Raw genomic sequence first — 19,173 nt, 5'->3', positions numbered from 1 at the left:
CTCTGTCTCTCTCTCGTTGGTTCACTGAGAGAAGAACAGTCTTCAATACATTATGAAAGCTTGGTTCACTTGTCTTCAATACATTATGAAAGCTTGGTTCTCTCTCTCTCTCGTTGGTTCACTGAGAGAAGAACAGTCTTCAATACATTATGAAAGCTTGGTTGCCTCTCTCTCTCGTTGGTTCTGAGAGAAGAACAGTCTTCAATACGTTGGTTCACTGAGAGAAGAACTGTCTTCAACACATTATGAAAGCTTGGTTGCCTCTCTCTCTCGTTGGTTCACTGAGAGAAGAACAGTCTTCAATACATTATGAAAGCTTGGTTGCCTCTCTTTCTCTCGTTGGTTCACTGAGAGAAGAACTGTCTTCAATACATTATGAAAGCTTGGTTGCTCTCTCTCTCTCTCGTTGGTTCACTGAGAGAAGAACAGTCTTCAATACATTATGAAAGCTTGGTTGCCTCTCTCTCTCGTTGGTTCACTGAGAGAAGAACTGTCTTCAATACATTATGAAAGCTTGGTTGCCTCTCTCTCTCGTTGGTTCACTGACAGAAGAACTGTCTTCAATACATTATGAAAGCTTGGCTGCCTCTCGCTCGTTCACTGACATATTGACAGTAGCTACATATTCCCAGCTCAGTGTAATTATAATTCCAGAGCTACATATGAGTGCACTCCTCTGGATGTCTTGGGCCAAAAGGACAACCCAAGTCATCCAAGCATTACATTCCTCGCTCCCTATGAAAGCTTTCTATAGGCCTTCTGTGAATCTGTGAAATTACAAAACTGCAAACCTTCTGTCAAATTAAGTAATTACATGATTATGTAAAAGGTCTGTTGTTTGAGAAATCATAGACGAATCCGTAATGTAGCGATATGAATACGTACTCAGAATACAATACTTATCTGTAATGTAACACCATCAGGAAGTATTCACACCCCTTGATTTAAACATTTTGTTGTGTTACTGCCTGAATTGAAAATGGATTAAATATATATATTTTATACATAATAGCCCATCATGAACAAAGTGAAAACATGTTTTTAAGAAATGTTTACACATGTATTGAAAATGAAATACAGACATGAGTCAATACATGTTAGAATCACCATTGGCTGTGATTACAGCAGCGAGTCTTTCTGGGAGAGATTACAGCTGTGAGACTAAGAGCTTTGCACACCTGGATTGTGCAATATTTGCACATTTGTATTTTTACAATTTTTCAAGCTCTGTTAAGTTGGTTGCTGATCATTGCTGGAGAGCCATTTTCAAGTCTTGCAAGTCAGTTAAGAACAAATTCTTATTTTCAATGATGGAATAGGAACAGTGGGTTAACTGCCTGTTCAGGGGCACAACGACAGATTTGTACCTTGTCAGCTCGGGGATTTGAACATGAAACCTTTCGGTTACTAGTCCAACGCTCTAACGCTACCCTGCCGGCCCATTCTTGACTCAAGACATTTCAGCTTTTCATTTGTAGAAATGTCAAAAATATATAATTCTTGTTTGACATTATGGAGTATTGTGTGCAGGCCAAAGACACAAACTCTAAATGTAATCAATGTTAAATTCAGGCTGTAACAACAAAATGTGGGAAAAGTCAAGTGGAGTGAACACTTCCTGAAGGCATAAGTCTGGTCACTATTCTATTAGCTAATTACTCTGTCACGTGATACACTAGATTGACCTCAATGACACAAACACACACACACACACTTTGTAGTTAATTACTCGTTTACTTTTGGACTTTGACTTTTAGCATTCTAATTAGTTGTTTTCATTATGCACAAGCTAATATTTCAGAGGTCGCAAAAGAACAAAAACAACAGCCGACCGGTATGTTTGTTGGTGGTTGATACATTAGCTCTAATCTAAAATCATTAGAATTTCAGTTGGTGCAACCCCCCAGTGTGGGTTAACGATAGCCATGACTTCAACTCCATTAGACCACTATATCCAACCTCTCACCCTGTGAGCCCCTGCACCAGCTCAGAGCTTCTTTCCTTTCAGCCTCTCTGATGGGGGTTTATTTGGTCTGGACTAAAAACAGTCAACTGCTGATACACAAATACAGTGATATGGTCTATACATGCATTTAGGATTTTGAGTGAAGAGGCGTCTGACAGTGGTAGACATTACAACTCCAACTTCTCTGAAGTACTGTATCCCCACATCTCTCCCTCTGAGCCACCTTACAACTCCAACTTCTCTGAAGTACTGTATCCCCACATCTCTCCCTCTGAGCCACCTTACAACTCCAACTTCTCTAAAGTACTGTATCCCCACATCTCTCCCTCTGAGCCACCTTACAACTCCAACTTCTCTGAAGTACTGTATCCCCACATCTCTCACTCTGAGCCACCTTACAACTCCAACTTCTCTGAAGTACTGTATCCCCACATCTCTCCCTCTGAGTCACATTACAACTCCAACTTCTCTGAAGTACTGTATCCCCACATCTCTCCCTCTGAGTCACCTTACAACTCCAACTTCTCTGTATCCCCACATCTCTCCCTCTGTACAATCCCCCAGTACATCATCTCTCCTCTGAGCCACCTTACAACTCCAACTTCTCTGAAGTACTGTATCCCCACATCTCTCCCTCTGAGTCACATTACAACTCCAACTTCTCTGAAGTACTGTATCCCCACATCTCTCCCTCTGAGCCCCCTTACAACTCCAACTTCTCTGAAGTACTGTATCCCCACATCTCTCCCTCTGAGCCCCCTTACAACTCCAACTTCTCTGAAGTACTGTATCCCCACATCTCTCCCTCTGAGCCACATTACAACTCCAACTTCTCTGAAGTACTGTATCCCCACATCTGAGCCACCATCGTCCCTGAGCACTTCCTCCCAAACGTGGAAAACACAGGGACTGATTTAGACCCACCAGGTGGGTGCAATTCATTAACAGGTAGAACAGAAAACCCTGCAGGCTCCGGACCTCGTAGGGTAAGAGTTGAATACCCCTGCCCTATATAGTGCACTACTTTTGATAAGGCTCTCTGTCTAATGTAGTGCACTACATAAGGAATAGGGTGCCATTTGGGAAACATACACTATCTAAGAATGCCTCGAGCATTAGGCAGGATGAATAAATGCATGTGATCCAGCTCGCTGGAATAGGAATGATGCATATTCCCGTTTGTGTCTGCATGGCTGACTTCACCGTAGTAACTGTTGAGGAGGCTAGGAGGCCATGTAATCCATCAGTAAATGCTTGTCCTTGACATTAATTCATCCTGGTTGAATAATGAATGATACCAAAGAAGGTCTTGTGTACCACTGTTGGACATGAGGATAACTCGCCTCTACACCACCATCTCTTTGTCTGTATCCTTATTTAGTGCAATACTTTTGACCAAGGCCCATGGTAGAAAGTAGTGCACTAAATAGGGAATAGGGTGCCATTTGGGATGTAGGCCTTTTGTGAGATATTAAACATTGATCATATATTCTAATGTGTTCATTATATATTACACGCTTCCTTCTTTATCCCGAGTCTTCTTTCCTCTGATGGACTGGTAGGTCTCTACGTATGGAAAGAATATAGCATCTCGCTGTACTGCTAGAGATAGTCCTCGTGTGTGTGTGTGTGTGTGTGTGTGTGTGTGTGTGCGTGCGTGTGTGCGTGTGTGTGTGAGGCTGGCAGTCTTACCTTGAGGTGCGTCGGCATCGCAGGTCTTGGTAGTCCAAGTGGTATTATTCCCTGGTGGCATCGGGCTCTGACCAAACACACACACAAAAAGAGGCATGTTTCTCTTCTCCATAGCAAACAAAGTATCCGGTACTGTTTGTTTGCTATAATATGAAGGATGTGCACTTAAACTAACTAAGCGTACACAGTTTTCCATTCAACTCAACTGCAATCCAGAAAATAAAACATGTATGGTCATCATTGTATTCCACCAAGGTGTGTAGCTAAGGCAGCTAAGGCAGCTAAGGCAGCTAATGAGGCTAAGGCAGCTAATGTAGCTAATGTGGCTAATGAGGCTAATGTAGCTAATGTGGCTAATGAGGCTAATGTAGCTAATGAGGCTAAGGCAGCTAATGTAGTTAATGTACTGATGTAGTTGATGTAGCTAATGAGGCTAAGGCAGCTAATGCAACTAATGTAGCTAATACAATAACTGTTCGTTATCATATTTTGTTGTGCTGCCATTTACATTTAAAAGCACATGTTTATCCTTCAACCAATCATGAACCGAAGCCTTTAGGAGGATTCAGGAGGATGGAACCCTCATTCCTTCAGGAGGATTCAGGAGAATGTAAACCTCACTCCTTCAGGAGGATTCAGGAGGATGGAACCCTCACTCCTTTAGGAGGATTCAGGAGGATGGAACCCTCACTCCTTTAGGAGGATTCAGGAGGATGGAACCCTCACTCCTTTAGGAGGATTCAGGAGGTTGGAACCCTCACTCCTTCAGGAGGATTCAGGAGAATGTAAACCTCACTCCTTCAGGAGGATTCAGGAGGATGGAAACCTCACTCCTTTAGGAGGATTCAGGAGGATGGAACCCTCACTCCTTTAGGAGGATTCAGGAGGATGGAACCATCACTCCTTTTAGAGGATTCAGGAGGATGGAACCATCACTCCTTTAGGAGGATTCAGGAGGATGGAACCCTCACTCCTTCAGGAGGATTCAGGAGGATGGAACCCTCATTCCTTCAGGAGGATTCAGGAGGATGGAACCCTCACTCATTCAGGAGGATTCAGGAGGATGGAACCATAACTCCTTTAGGAGGATTCAGGAGGATGGAACCCTCACTCCTTTTAGAGGATTCAGGAGGATGGAACCCTCACTCCTTTTAGAGGATTCAGGAGGATTGAACCATCACTCCTTTAGGAGGATTCAGGAGGATGGAACCCTCACTCCTTTTAGAGGATTCGGGAGGATGGAACCCTCACTCCTTTAGGAGGATTCAGGAGGATGGAACCCTCACTCCATTTAGAGGATTCAGGAGGATGGAACCATCACTCCTTTAGGAGGATTCAGGAGGATGGAACACTCACTCCTTTAGGAGGATTCAGGAGGATGGAACCCTCACTCCTTTAGGAGGATTCAGGAGGATGGAACCCTCACTCCTTCATGATTCAGGAGGATGGAACCCTCACTCCTTTAGGAGGATTCAGGAGGATGGAACCCTCACTCCTTCAGGAGGATTCAGGAGGATGGAACCATCACTCCTTTAGGAGGATTCAGGAGGATGGAACCCTCACTCCGTCAGGAGGATGGAACCCTCACTCCTTCAGGAGGATTCAGGAGGATGGAACCCTCACTCCGTCAGGAGGATGGAACCCTCACTCTTTCAGGAAGATTCAGGAGGATGGAACCCTCACTCCTTCAGGAGGATGGAACCCTCACTCCTTCAGGAGGATTCAGGAGGATGGAACCCTCACTCCTTAGTTTGAGATTTAATTCAAATTGAGGATGGAACCCAAATGGAAGAATGTCAGAGAGGATGGAATCCCCTCACTCCCTTCAGGAGGATTCAGGAGGATGGAACAATGGTATTCAGGAGGATGGAACCCTCACTCTTTCAGGAAGATTCAGGAGGATGGAACCCTCACTCCTTCAGGAGGATGGAACCCTCACTCCTTCAGGAGGATTCAGGAGGATGGAACCCTCACCCCTCACTCCTTCAGAGTTTGTTAGATTTAATCCACCCAAATTGACAGTGAAACCCAAATGGAAGAATGTTAGAGCAGGGTTTAAAGTTATAAATCCCCTGGTTCCCTGTTCCAATGGATCAGAAGGAGACAATGGTATTAAGGACAGAGAGAGAGATGATGAATGAGGCTGGGTATAGGGGTGAACAGTATTGGTGTGTGTTAGTGATGTGGATTTACACTCATTAAAATATCTTTGCTTAGAGTTCTAACATTATTAATGACTTGCTTTTTTACACAAGATATGACCCCTCCCCCCCAGACACCTCTCACCCCCCGGACAAAACACCCACCCACAAAGAGATCTTCCCACCTCCTCCCCAGACATTCTCAACCCCACCCCCTCCCCAGACACCCCCACCCCAGATCCCACAAACACACCCCCACTCCCTCTGAGGTCACCTGCAGCAGATAGTTCTGGCTCCCGTACATGACGTACTGCGGGGCCAGACTGTAGATCATGAAGCTGGTGTGAAGGACAATCAGCAGTAGAATCATGCAGAGGAAGAGGAGGGCCTGGGGACGGGTTCTCTTGGGTCTGATCTTGTACAGCTGTCAGACAACACAGTTCAGTTAGATTAGTATGTCTGCTGTCAGACAACACAGTTCAGTTAGATTAGTATGTCTGCTGTCAGACAACACAGTTCAGTTAGATTAGAATGTCTGCTGTCAGACAACACAGTTCAGTTAGATGATTAGGTCTGTTGTCTGTTAGGTGATTACGTCTGTTGTCTGTTAGGTGATTACGTCTGTTGTCTGTTAGGTGATTACGTCTGTTGTCAGTTAGGTGATTACGTCTGTTGTCAGTTAGGTGATTAGGTCAGTTAGGTGATTACGTCTGTTGTCAGTTAGGTGATTACGTCTGTTGTCAGTTAGGTGATTACGTCTGTTGTCAGTTAGGTGATTATGTCTGCTGTCAGTTAGGTGATTATGTCTGCTGTCAGTTAGATTAGTATGTCTTCCAGCTAGTTAAAAACAATAGAGAATGTCTTCTAGGAAGTGATAGAGACAGGAAACATGCAGTTATAGATAGTATGTCTGCTGTCAGTTAGATTAGCATGTCTTCCAGCTAGTTAAAAACAATAGAGAATGTCTCCTAGGTAGTGATAGAGACAGGAAACATGCAGTTATAGATAGTATGTCTGCTGTCAGTTAGATTAGCATGTCTTCCAGCTAGTTAAAAACAATAGAGAATGTCTCCAGGAAACATGCAGTTATAGGTAGTGATAGAGACAGGAAACATGCAGTTATAGATAGTATGTCTGCTGTCAGTTAGATTAGTATGTCTTCCAGCTAGTTAAAAACAATAGAGAATGTCTCCTAGGTAGTGATAGAGACAGGAAACATGCAGTTATAGATAGTATGTCTGCTGTCAGTTAGATTAGTATGTCTTCCAGCTAGTTAAAAACAATAGAGAATGTCTTCTAGGAAGTGATAGAGACAGGAAACATGCAGTTATAGATAGTATGTCTGCTGTCAGTTAGATTAGCATGTCTTCCAGCTAGTTAAAAACAATAGAGAATGTCTCCTAGGTAGTGATAGAGACAGGAAACATGCAGTTATAGATAGTATGTCTGCTGTCAGTTAGATTAGTATGTCTTCCAGCTAGTTGTGTGTGTGTGTGTGTGTGTGTGTGGGGAGCTGTCCTGACCCGTATCCAGAAGAACCAGATGCCCAAGTTCCTGATGCCGGCCATGGAGGTGAACACAAAGTACATGGTGATGACAGTGATCAGGACATAATCCAACGGGAACACCTGGGAGACATCAGGTCAAAGGTTAGAGACACAGAGAGAGAGAGAGAGAGAGAGAGACACAGAGAGAGAGAGAGAGACACACAGAGAAAGAGAGAGACACAGAGAAAGAGAGAGACACAGAGAAAGAGAGAGAGACAGAGAGAGAGACAGAAGGCGTGAGAGATACAGAGACAGTGTGATAGCCTCCCAACTCATTCCTTTTTAACAGGGAATCATTCCAATATCCACACACACACAGAGCTGTGTTGAGATGGGGCAATTAGCATCAGTAGTCTGCTGTACTGTAACATTCTGTCCTGGTAGTAGTCTGCTGTACTGTAACATTCTGTACTGGTAGTAGTCTGCTGGTCTGTAACACTCTGTCCTGGTAGTAGTCTGCTGGTCTGTAACACTCTGTCCTGGTAGTAGTCTGCTATACTGTAACACTCTGTCCTGGTAGTAGTCTGCTATACTGTAACACTCTGTCCTGATAGTAGTCTGCTATACTGTAACACTCTGTCCTGGTAGTAGTCTGCTATACTGTAACACTCTGTCCTGGTAGTAGTCTGCTGGTCTGTAACACTCTGTCCTGGTAGTAGTCTGCTGGTCTGTAACACTCTGTCCTGGTAGTAGTCTGCTATACTGTAACACTCTGTCCTGGTAGTAGTCTGCTGGTCTGTAACACTCTGTCCTGATAGTAGTCTGCTATACTGTAACACTCTGTCCTGGTAGTAGTCTGCTATACTGTAACACTCTGTCCTGGTAGTAGTCTGCTGGTCTGTAACACTCTGTCCTGGTAGTAGTCTGCTATAATGTAACACTCTGTCCTGGTAGTAGTCTGCTATACTGTAACACTCTGTCCTGGCAGTAGTCTGCTATACTGTAACACTCTGTCCTGGCAGTAGTCTGCTATACTGTAACACTCTGTCCTGGCAGTAGTCTGCTGGTCTGTAACACTCTGGAGCATGGGACGGTCAGAGTAGGAGTCCAAATCAAAGTATGTGAAACGGAGCCCGGAGGGCACTTCTCTGATGTGTACTCCGTTTGTACATATTTTGAAGAGTCCATCCATGCAAGCTTCAACGGAGAGTATGCAAAGAAATAGGATGCAACCACGTAGAAAATTACTCCATTTATTTTTTTAAATCAATGGCAAAATAAACTCAGACTTTGGACTGTAACATTTCCTATTCACATCTCATATGTTGCCTGACTACAATATCTTATCTTGATACGTTAATAAATACACACTGTGTTAATTTTAGAATGTTTACCTGCCTACAATACCCACTGTAGTGTGCATAGGTCGCAAGCCTAAGTCAATAGGGCTAACTAGCTACTAGTACTGTTAGCTATCCACAAAGAATTGACATTTATCATGCAGAGGGGGAGTGCTGCTCAGCGTGAGGTAATACAGTAGGGGGAGTGCTGCTCAGTGTGAGGTAATACAGTAGGGGAAGTGCTGCTCAGTGTGAGGTAAAACAGTTGGGGAAGTGCTGCTCAGCGTGAGGTAATACAGTAGGGGGAGTGCTGCTCAGCGTGAGGTAATACAGTAGGGGACAGTAGGTAATACAGTAGGGGGAGTGCTGCTCAGTGTGAGGTAATACAGTGAGGTAGTGTGATACAGTAGGGGGGAGTGCTGCTCGGCGTGAGGTAATACAGTAGGGGAGTGCTGCTCAGCGTGAGGTAATACAGTAGGGGAGTGCTGCTCAGCGTGAGGTAATACAGTAGGGGGAGTGCTGCTCAGCGTGAGGTAATACAGTCAGAGGGTAGTGCTGCTCAGTGTGAGGTAATACAGTGAGGGGAGTGCTGCTCAGTGTGAGGTAATACAGTAGAGGGTAGTGCTGCTCAGCGTGAGGTAATACAGTAGGGGGTAGTGCTGCTCAGTGTGAGGTAATACAGTAGGGGAGTGCTGCTCAGCGTGAGGTAATACAGTAGGGGAGTGCTGCTCAGCGTGAGGTAATACAGTAGAGGGAGTGAGGCAGTAGGGGGAGTGGCTCAGTGTGAGGTAATACAGTAGGGGAGTGCTGCTCAGTGTGAGGTAATACAGTAGGGGAGTGCTGCTCAGTGTGAGGTAATACAGTAGGGGGAGTGCTGCTCAGCGTGAGGTAATACAGTAGGGGAGTGCTGCTCGGCGTGAGGTACAGTACAGTGAGGGGAGTGCTGCTCAGTGTGAGGTAATACAGTAGGGGAGTGCTGCTCAGTGTGAGGTAATACAGTAGGGGAGTGCTGCTCGGCGTGAGGTAATACAGTAGGGGGAGTGCTGCTCAGTGTGAGGTAATACAGTAGGGGGAGTGCTGCTCAGTGTGAGGTAATACAGTAGGGGGAGTGCTGCTCGGCGTGAGGTAATACAGTAGGGGTAGTGCTGCTCAGTGTGAGGTAATACAGTAGGGGAGTGCTGCTCAGTGTGAGGTAATACAGTAGGGGGAGTGCTGCTCGGCGTGAGGTAATACAGGAACGTACTCAAGAGAACGTCTTCAGAGAATGCACTCAGAGCATGGTAGTATGGAGCTTGGTAGTATACATATTGAGAAACTGTAGGTGTGTGTGTGTGTGTGTCTAGGTGTGTGTTCGCTTCAGTGGGTCGCTCAAAAAATAATATATTTAAACGTTTTTGAAAAGTCTTTGAAAGTCATGCTGACGGAAAAGGACTGTCCAATAAGTTGCTTTGGCTGCACGTCACTGTGGAGGAAATGTTAATGCCTGGCACTTTGGCAGCTTTACACTCATAACTCTGACTGGGCTTGACATGCATGTTAAATAGTAGGATACACTGTGACCTTTACAATTCCCATCATCATATTCTCCTACAAGCCAATCAGGGGCTGGATGATCTCAAATAGCAGCCTATGTTCTATATAGGTCAACAACTCTCTATCTATCTCTCAAAAGTAGTGCGCTATATAGGGATTAGGAACCCAGGGTTTTGGTCATTCACATCACATAGAAGACATTATGAATACGCCAGTAATGTGGTGGTGATTATTCTCCTTCACCATGGGTCCTAGGGGAATAATATATTTTAATTAAAGTATCCTACTCTAATTGCAGAAATCAACGGCCAGGACTTCTCTCTGGCGGTGTCCCAAATGGCACCTTATTCCATATATAGTGCACTACTTTTAACCTGGGCCCATAGGGATCTTGTCAAAAGTAGTGCACTATATAGGGAATGGAGTGCCATTTGGGACTCATTCTTTCTCTAGTACTTCTTGATCTAATTAGCTGATTTGACAACGATGATGAAGGGTGGCAATGGAACAATTATATACCAAGGCACCAGAACACTTACCATTCCACTACTAACATCAAGTTAAAGTAAACTACATTGAACTACTCATTTAAATCTCTACCGAGCCACTTACCATTCCACACTTCTGATAAAGTAATATCTAAAAGTTAAAATTATGAACATTATCCCACTGAGGACAACGACTTTGAACATTATCCCACTGAGATCAACGGCATGGAACATTATCCCACTGAGGCCAACAGCATGGGACATTATCCCACTGAGGCCAACAGCATGGGACATTATCCCCCTGAGGCCAACGGCATGGAACATTATCCCAGTGAGGCCAACAGCATGGAACATTATCCCAGTGAGGCCAACAGCATGGAACATTATCCCACTGAGGCCAACAGCATGGAACATTATCCCACTGAGGACAACATTATCCCAGTGAGGCCAACAGCATGGAACATTATCCCACTGAGGCCAACGACATGGAACATTATCCCACTGAGGCCAACGACATGGACCATTATCCCACTGAGGCCAACGACATGGAACATTATCCCACTGAGGACAACATTATCCCACTGAGGACAACATTATCCCACTGAGGCCAACGACATGGAACATTATCCCACTGAGGCCAACGACATGGAACATTATCCCACTGAGGACAACATTATCCCACTGAGGCCAACGACATGGAACATTATCCCACTGAGGCCAACGGCATGGAACATTATCCCACTGAGGCCAACGACATGGAACATTATCCCACTGAGGACAACGACATGGAACATTATCCCACTGAGGACAACGACATAGAACATTATCCCCCTTTAAGGAAAGAGGGATTCAGTATACTCCCAGGCTGCGCGGAGACACACATGACATACACACATACACACACAAACACTTAACCGTTTTGTCATTCAGCAGACGTTCTTATTCAGAGCGACTTACAGTAAGTGCATTCATCTACACACAGACACACAAACAGTACTCACAGGCTGTAGAGTCAGCAGGAGTTCATTCAGAGGGTTGGTCAGGTTGGTGCCAAACACCATGAAGCCAGAACTGATGCCAGCAGAGTGAAGAGCTTTGTCCAAACTGCAGAACAGAACAGACTAGTTTAGTTCTCTTCCAAGGAAATTATTGTTCACAGGAGGGTACATTCACAGACACAAACTATTTCACATGAGATTAACAACATGTTACTATAACAGACAACATGTTACTATAACAGACAAACTATTTCACATGAGTTTAACATGTTACTATAACAGACAAACTATTTCACATGAGATTAACAACATGTTACTATAACAGACAACATGTTACTATAACAGACAAACTATTTCACATGAGATTAACAACATGTTACTATAACAGACAAACTATTTCACATGAGTTTAACAACATGTTACTATAACAGACAAACTATTTCACATGAGATTAACAACATGTTACTATAACAGACAAACTATTTCACATGAGATTAACAACATGTTACTATAACAGACAAACTATTTCACGTGAGATTAACAACATGTTACTATAACAGACAACATGTTACTATAACAGACAAACTATTTCACATGAGTTTAACAACACGTTACTATAAAAGACACACTATTTCACATGAGTTTAACAACATGTTACTATAACAGACAAACTATTTCACATGAGATTAACAACATGTTACTATAACAGACAAACTATTTCACATGAGTTTAACAACATGTTACTATAACAGACAACATGTTACTATAACAGACAAACTATTTTTAACAACATGTTACTATAACAGACAAACTATTTCACATGAGATGTTTTAACATGTTCTATAACAGACAACCTATTTCACATGAGTTTAACAACATGTTACTATAACAGACAAACTATTTCACATGAGTTTAACAACATGTTACTATAACAGACAACATGTTACTATAACAGACAAACTATTTCACATGAGTTTAACAACATGTTACTATAACAGACAACATGTTACTATAACAGACAAACTATTTCACATGAGTTTAACAACATGTTACTATAACAGACAAACTATTTCACATGAGATTAACAACATGTTACTATAACAGACAACATGTTACTATAACAGACAAACTATTTCACATGAGTTTAACAACACGTTACTATAACAGACACACTATTTCACATGAGTTTAACAATAACAGACAAACTATTTCACCTGAGTTTAACAACATGTTACTATAACAGACAAACTATTTCACATTAGTTTAACCAGGCATCATCCATATGAACATTTATCAGATATGAGATCTGACAGAACTCTGAAACTTCACTGACTACACTAACTACACTCACACTGTCAGGACCCTGCAACCTCACTGGCTACACTAACTAACTACACTCACACTGTCAGGACCCTGCAACTTCTCAGGCTACACTAACTACACTAACTACAATCACACTGTCAGGACCCTGCAACTTCTCTGTCTACACTAACTACACTAACTACAATCACACTGTCAGGACCCTGCAACTTCTCTGGCTACACTAACTACACTAACTACAATCACACTGTCAGGACCCTGCAACTTCTCAGGCTACACTAACTACAATCACACTGTCAGGACCCTGCAACTTCTCAGGCTACACTAACTACAATCACACTGTCAGGACCCTGCAACTTATCTGGCTACACTAACTACAATCACACTGTCAGGACCCTGCAACTTCTCAGGCTACACTAACTACACTAACTACAATCACACGGTCAGGACCCTGCAACTTCTCAGGCTACACTAACTACACTAACTACACTAACTACAATCACACTGTCAGGACCCTGCAACTTCTCAGGTTACACTAACTACACAAACTACAATCACACTGTCAGGACCCTGCAACTTCTCTGGCTACACTAACTCCACTAACTACAATCACACTGTCAGGACCCTGCAACTTCTCAGGCTACACTAACTACAATCACACTGTCAGGACCCTGCAACTTCTCAGGCTACACTAACTACACTAACTACAATCACACTGTCAGGACCCTGCAACTTCTCTGGCTACACTAACTACACTAACTACAATCACACTGTCAGGACCCTGCAACTTCTCAGGCTACACTAACTACAATCACACTGTCAGGACCCTGCAACTTCTCTGGCTACACTAACTACACTAACTACAATCACACTGTCAGGACCCTGCAACTTCTCAGGTTACACTAACTACACTAACTACAATCACACTGTCAGGACCCTGCAACTTCTCTGGCTACACTAACTCCACTAACTACAATCACACTGTCAGGACCCTGCAACTTCTCAGGCTACACTAACTACAATCACACTGTCAGGACCCTGCAACTTCTCAGGCTACACTAACTACACTAACTACAATCACACTGTCAGGACCCTGCAACTTCTCAGGCTACACTAACTACAATCACACTGTCAGGACCCTGCAACTTCTCAGGCTACACTAACTACAATCACACTGTCAGGACCCTGCAACTTCTCTGGCTACACTAACTACACTAACTACAATCACACTGTCAGGACCCTGCAACTTCTCAGGCTACACTAACTACAATCACACTGTCAGGACCCTGCAACTTCTCAGGCTACACTAACTACAATCACACTGTCAGGACCCTGCAACTTATCTGGCTACACTAACTACAATCACACTGTCAGGACCCTGCAACTTCTCAGGCTACACTAACTACACTAACTACAATCACACGGTCAGGACCCTGCAACTTCTCAGGCTACACTAACTACACTAACTACACTAACTACAATCACACTGTCAGGACCCTGCAACTTCTCAGGTTACACTAACTACACTAACTACAATCACACTGTCAGGACCCTGCAACTTCTCTGGCTACACTAACTCCACTAACTACAATCACACTGTCAGGACCCTGCAACTTCTCAGGCTACACTAACTACAATCACACTGTCAGGACCCTGCAACTTATCAGGCTACACTAACTACACTAACTACAATCACACTGTCAGGACCCTGCAACTTCTCTGGCTACACTAACTACACTAACTACAATCACACTGTCAGGACCCTGCAACTTCTCAGGCTACACTAACTACAATCACACTGTCAGGACCCTGCAACTTCTCAGGCTACACTAACTACAATCACACTGTCAGGACCCTGCAACTTATCTGGCTACACTAACTACAATCATACTGTCAGGACCCTGCAACTTCTCAGGCTACACTAACTACACTAACTACAATCACACTGTCAGGACCCTGCAACTTCTCAGGCTACACTAACTACACAAACTACAATCACACTGTCAGGACCCTGCAACTTCTCAGGTTACACTAACTACACTAACTACAATCACACTGTCAGGACCCTGCAACTTCTCTGGCTACACTAACTCTACTAACTACAATCACACTGTCAGGACCCTGCAACTTCTCAGGCTACACTAACTATAATCACACTGTCAGGACCCTGTAACTTCTCAGGCTACACTAACTACACTAACTACAATCACACTGTCAGGACCCTGCAACTTCTCTGGCTACACTAACTACACTAACTACAATCACACTGTCAGGACCCTGCAACTTCTCAGGCTACACTAACTACAATCACACTGTCAGGACCCTGCAACTTCTCAGGCTACACTAACTACAATCACACTGTCAGGACCCTGCAACTTATCTGGCTACACTAACTACAATCACACTGTCAGGACCCTGCAACTTCTCTGGCTAAACTAACTACACTAACTACAATCACACTGTCAGGACCCTGCAACTTCTCAGGCTACACTAACTACACTAACTACAATCACACTGTCAGGACCCTGCAACTTCTCAGGCTACACTAACTACAATCACACTGTCAGGACCCTGCAACTTCTCAGGCTACACTAACTACACTAACTACAATCACACTGTCAGGACCCTGCAACTTCTCAGGCTACACTAACTACAATCACACTGTCAGGACCCTGCAACCTCTCAGGCTACACTAACTCCACTAACTACAATCACACTGTCAGGACCCTGCAACTCTCAGGCTACACTAACTACAATCACACTGTCAGGACCGTGCAACTTCTCAGGCTACACTAACTACACTAACTACAATCACACTGTCAGGACCGTGCAACTTCTCAGGCTACACTAACTACACTAACTACAATCACACTGTCAGGACCCTGCAACCTCTCAGGCTACACTAACTACACTAACTACAATCACACTGTCAGGACCCTGCAACTTCTCAGGCTACACTAACTACACTAACTACAATCACACTGTCAGGACCCTGCAACTTCTCAGGCTACACTAACTACACTAACTACAATCACACTGTCAGGACCCTGCAACTTCTCAGGCTACACTAACTACACTAACTACAATCACACTGTCAGGACCCTGCAACTTCTCAGGCTACACTAACTACAATCACACTGTCAGGACCCTGCAACTTCTCAGGCTACACTAACTACACTAACTACAATCACACTGTCAGGACCCTGCAACTTCTCAGGCTATACTAACTACAATCACACTGTCAGGACCCTGCAACCTCTCAGGCTACACTAACTACACTAACTACAATCACACTGTCAGGACCCTGCAACTCTCAGGCTACACTAACTACAATCACACTGTCAGGACCGTGCAACTTCTCAGGCTACACTAACTACACTAACTACAATCACACTGTCAGGACCGTGCAACTTCTCAGGCTACACTAACTACACTAACTACAATCACACTGTCAGGACCCTGCAACCTCTCAGGCTACACTAACTACACTAACTACAATCACACTGTCAGGACCCTGCAACTTCTCAGGCTACACTAACTACACTAACTACAATCACACTGTCAGGACCCTGCAACTTCTCAGGCTACACTAACTACAATCACACTGTCAGGACCCTGCAACTTATCAGGCTACACTAACTACAATCACACTGTCAGGACCCTGCAACTTCTCAGGCTACACTAACTACACTAACTACAATCACACTGTCAGGACCCTGCAACTTCTCTGTCTACACTAACTACACTAACTACAATCACACTGTCAGGACCCTGCAACTTCTCTGGCTACACTAACTACACTAACTACAATCACACTGTCAGGACCCTGCAACTTCTCAGGCTACACTAACTACAATCACACTGTCAGGACCCTGCAACTTCTCAGGCTACACTAACTACACTAACTACAATCACACTGTCAGGACCCTGCAACTTCTCTGTCTACACTAACTACACTAACTACAATCACACTGTCATGACCCTGCAACTTCTCAGACTACACTAACTACACTAACTACAATCACACTGTCAGGACCCTGCAACTTCTCAGGCTACACTAACTACACTAACTACAATCACACTGTCAGGACCCTGCAACTTCTCTGGCTACACTAACTACAATCACACTGTCAGGACCCTGCAACTTCTCAGGCTACACTAACTACAATCACACTGTCAGGACCCTGCAACTTATCTGGCTACACTAACTACACTAACTACAATATCACTGTCAGGACCCTGCAACTTCTCTGACTACACTAACTACAATCACACTGTCAGGACCCTGCAACTTCTCAGGCTACACTAACTACACTAACTACAATCACACTGTCAGGACCCTGCAACTTCTCTGGCTACACTAACTACACTAACTACAATCTCACTGTCAGGACCCTGCAACTTCTCTGGCTACACTAACTACAATCACACTGTCAGGACCCTGCAACTTCTCAGGCTACACTAACTACACTAACTACAATTACACTGTCAGGACCCTGCAACTTCTCTGGCTACACTAACTACACTAACTACAATCTCACTGTCAGGACCCTGCAACCTCTCTGGCTACACTAACTACTCTAACAACAATCACACTGTCAGGACCCTGCAACTTCTCTGGCTACACTAACTACACTAACTACAATCACACTGTCAGGACCCTGCAACTTCTCTGGCTACACTAACTACACTAACTACAATCTCACTGTCAGGACCCTGCAACTTCTCTGGCTACACTAACTACAATCACACTGTCAGGATTCTGCAACTTCTCAGACTACACTAACTACAATCACACTGTCAGGACTCTGCAACTTCTCAGACTACACTAACTACAATCTCACTGTCAGGACCCTGCAACTTCTCTGGCTACACTAACGACAATCACACTGTCAGGACCCTGCAACTTCTCTGGCTACACTAACCACACTAACTACAATCACACTGTCAGGACCCTGCAACTTATCTGGCTACACTAACTACACTAACTACAATCTCACTGTCAGGACCCTGCAACTTCTCTGGCTACACTAACTACAATCACACTGTCAGGATTCTGCAACTTCTCAGACTACACTAACTACAATCACACTGTCAGGACCCTGCAACCTCTCAGGCTACACTAACTACAATCACACTGTCAGGACCCTGCAACCTCTCAGGCTACACTAACTACACTAACTACAATCACACTGTCAGGACCCTGCAACCTCTCAGACTACACTAACTACAATCACACTGTCAGGACCCTGCAACTTCTCAGACTACACTAACTACAATCACACTGCCAGGACCCTGCAACCTCTCAGACTACACTAACTACAATCACACTGTCAGGACCCTGCAACTTCTCTGGCTACACTAACTACAATCACACTGTCAGGACCCTGCAACCTCTCAGACTACACTAACTACACTAACTACAATCACACTGTCAGGACCCTGCAACTTCTCAGACTACACTAACTACACTAACTACAATCACACTGTCAGGACCCTGCAACTTCTCAGACTACACTAACTACAATCACACTGTCAGGATTCTGCAACTTCTCAGGCTACACTAACTACACTAACTACAATCACACTGTCAGGACCCTGCAACTTCACTGGCTGCACTAACTACAATTACTAGAGTTGACGTTTGACTCATGAGTCTTAGTAACAACACTGTCTGTGTGACTCATGAGTCTTAGTAACAACACTGTCTGTGTGACTCATGAGTCTTAGTAACAACACTGTCTGTGTGACTCATGAGTCTTAGTAACAACACTGTCTGTGTGACTCATGCGTCTTGGTAACAACACTGTCTGTGTAACGTGGGCCTGTACTATCTATACTAACTATTACTATCGTACCCAGAAACAGTCATACTTACGTGTTGTAGTAAATAAGAGTGACTGCATTACATTTGTATGGCAGGTTAGGTGTACATGAGTCTACTTACTTTGAAATGAACAGAGCCACAACAAACAGCAGAGCGAACAGGATGAAGAAAATTCCCAGCAGAATCTGGAGAGAGGGAGAGAGAGAGAGAGAGAGAGAGAGAGAGAGAGAGAGGAGGGAGGAGAGGAGGAGGGAGGGAGAGAGAGGAGGGAGGGAGAGAGAGAGGAGGGAGGAGGGAGGGAGAGAGAGAGGAGGAATAGGGAGAGAAAGAGAGGAGAGAGAGGGAGAGGAGGGAGGGAGAGAGAGAAGAGGGAGGGAGGAA

At 44.2% G+C, this 19,173-nt stretch overlaps 1 protein-coding gene across 1 annotated transcript in view; it reads right to left on the bottom strand.

Annotated features, from left to right (window-relative positions):
• The window catches only part of lmbrd1 (LMBR1 domain containing 1), a 212,430-nt gene that overhangs the window by 34,344 nt on the left and 158,913 nt on the right, over positions 1-19,173 (bottom strand). Inside the window, exons 12-16 of the mRNA XM_065023036.1 lie at positions 18,913-18,977; positions 11,649-11,751; positions 7,323-7,427; positions 6,074-6,223; positions 3,659-3,725 (exon numbers count right to left, since the gene is read on the bottom strand). Of these exons, the coding sequence (XP_064879108.1) occupies positions 3,659-3,725; positions 6,074-6,223; positions 7,323-7,427; positions 11,649-11,751; positions 18,913-18,977 (490 nt within the window). The remainder of the gene's footprint in view (positions 1-3,658; positions 3,726-6,073; positions 6,224-7,322; positions 7,428-11,648; positions 11,752-18,912; positions 18,978-19,173) is intronic.

The sequence above is a fragment of the Oncorhynchus nerka genome, linkage group LG10 (assembly GCF_034236695.1).
Source record: "Oncorhynchus nerka isolate Pitt River linkage group LG10, Oner_Uvic_2.0, whole genome shotgun sequence".
NCBI classification, from domain to species: Eukaryota; Metazoa; Chordata; class Actinopteri; order Salmoniformes; family Salmonidae; genus Oncorhynchus; species Oncorhynchus nerka.
This window is presented reverse-complemented; position numbering and strand designations above follow the sequence as displayed.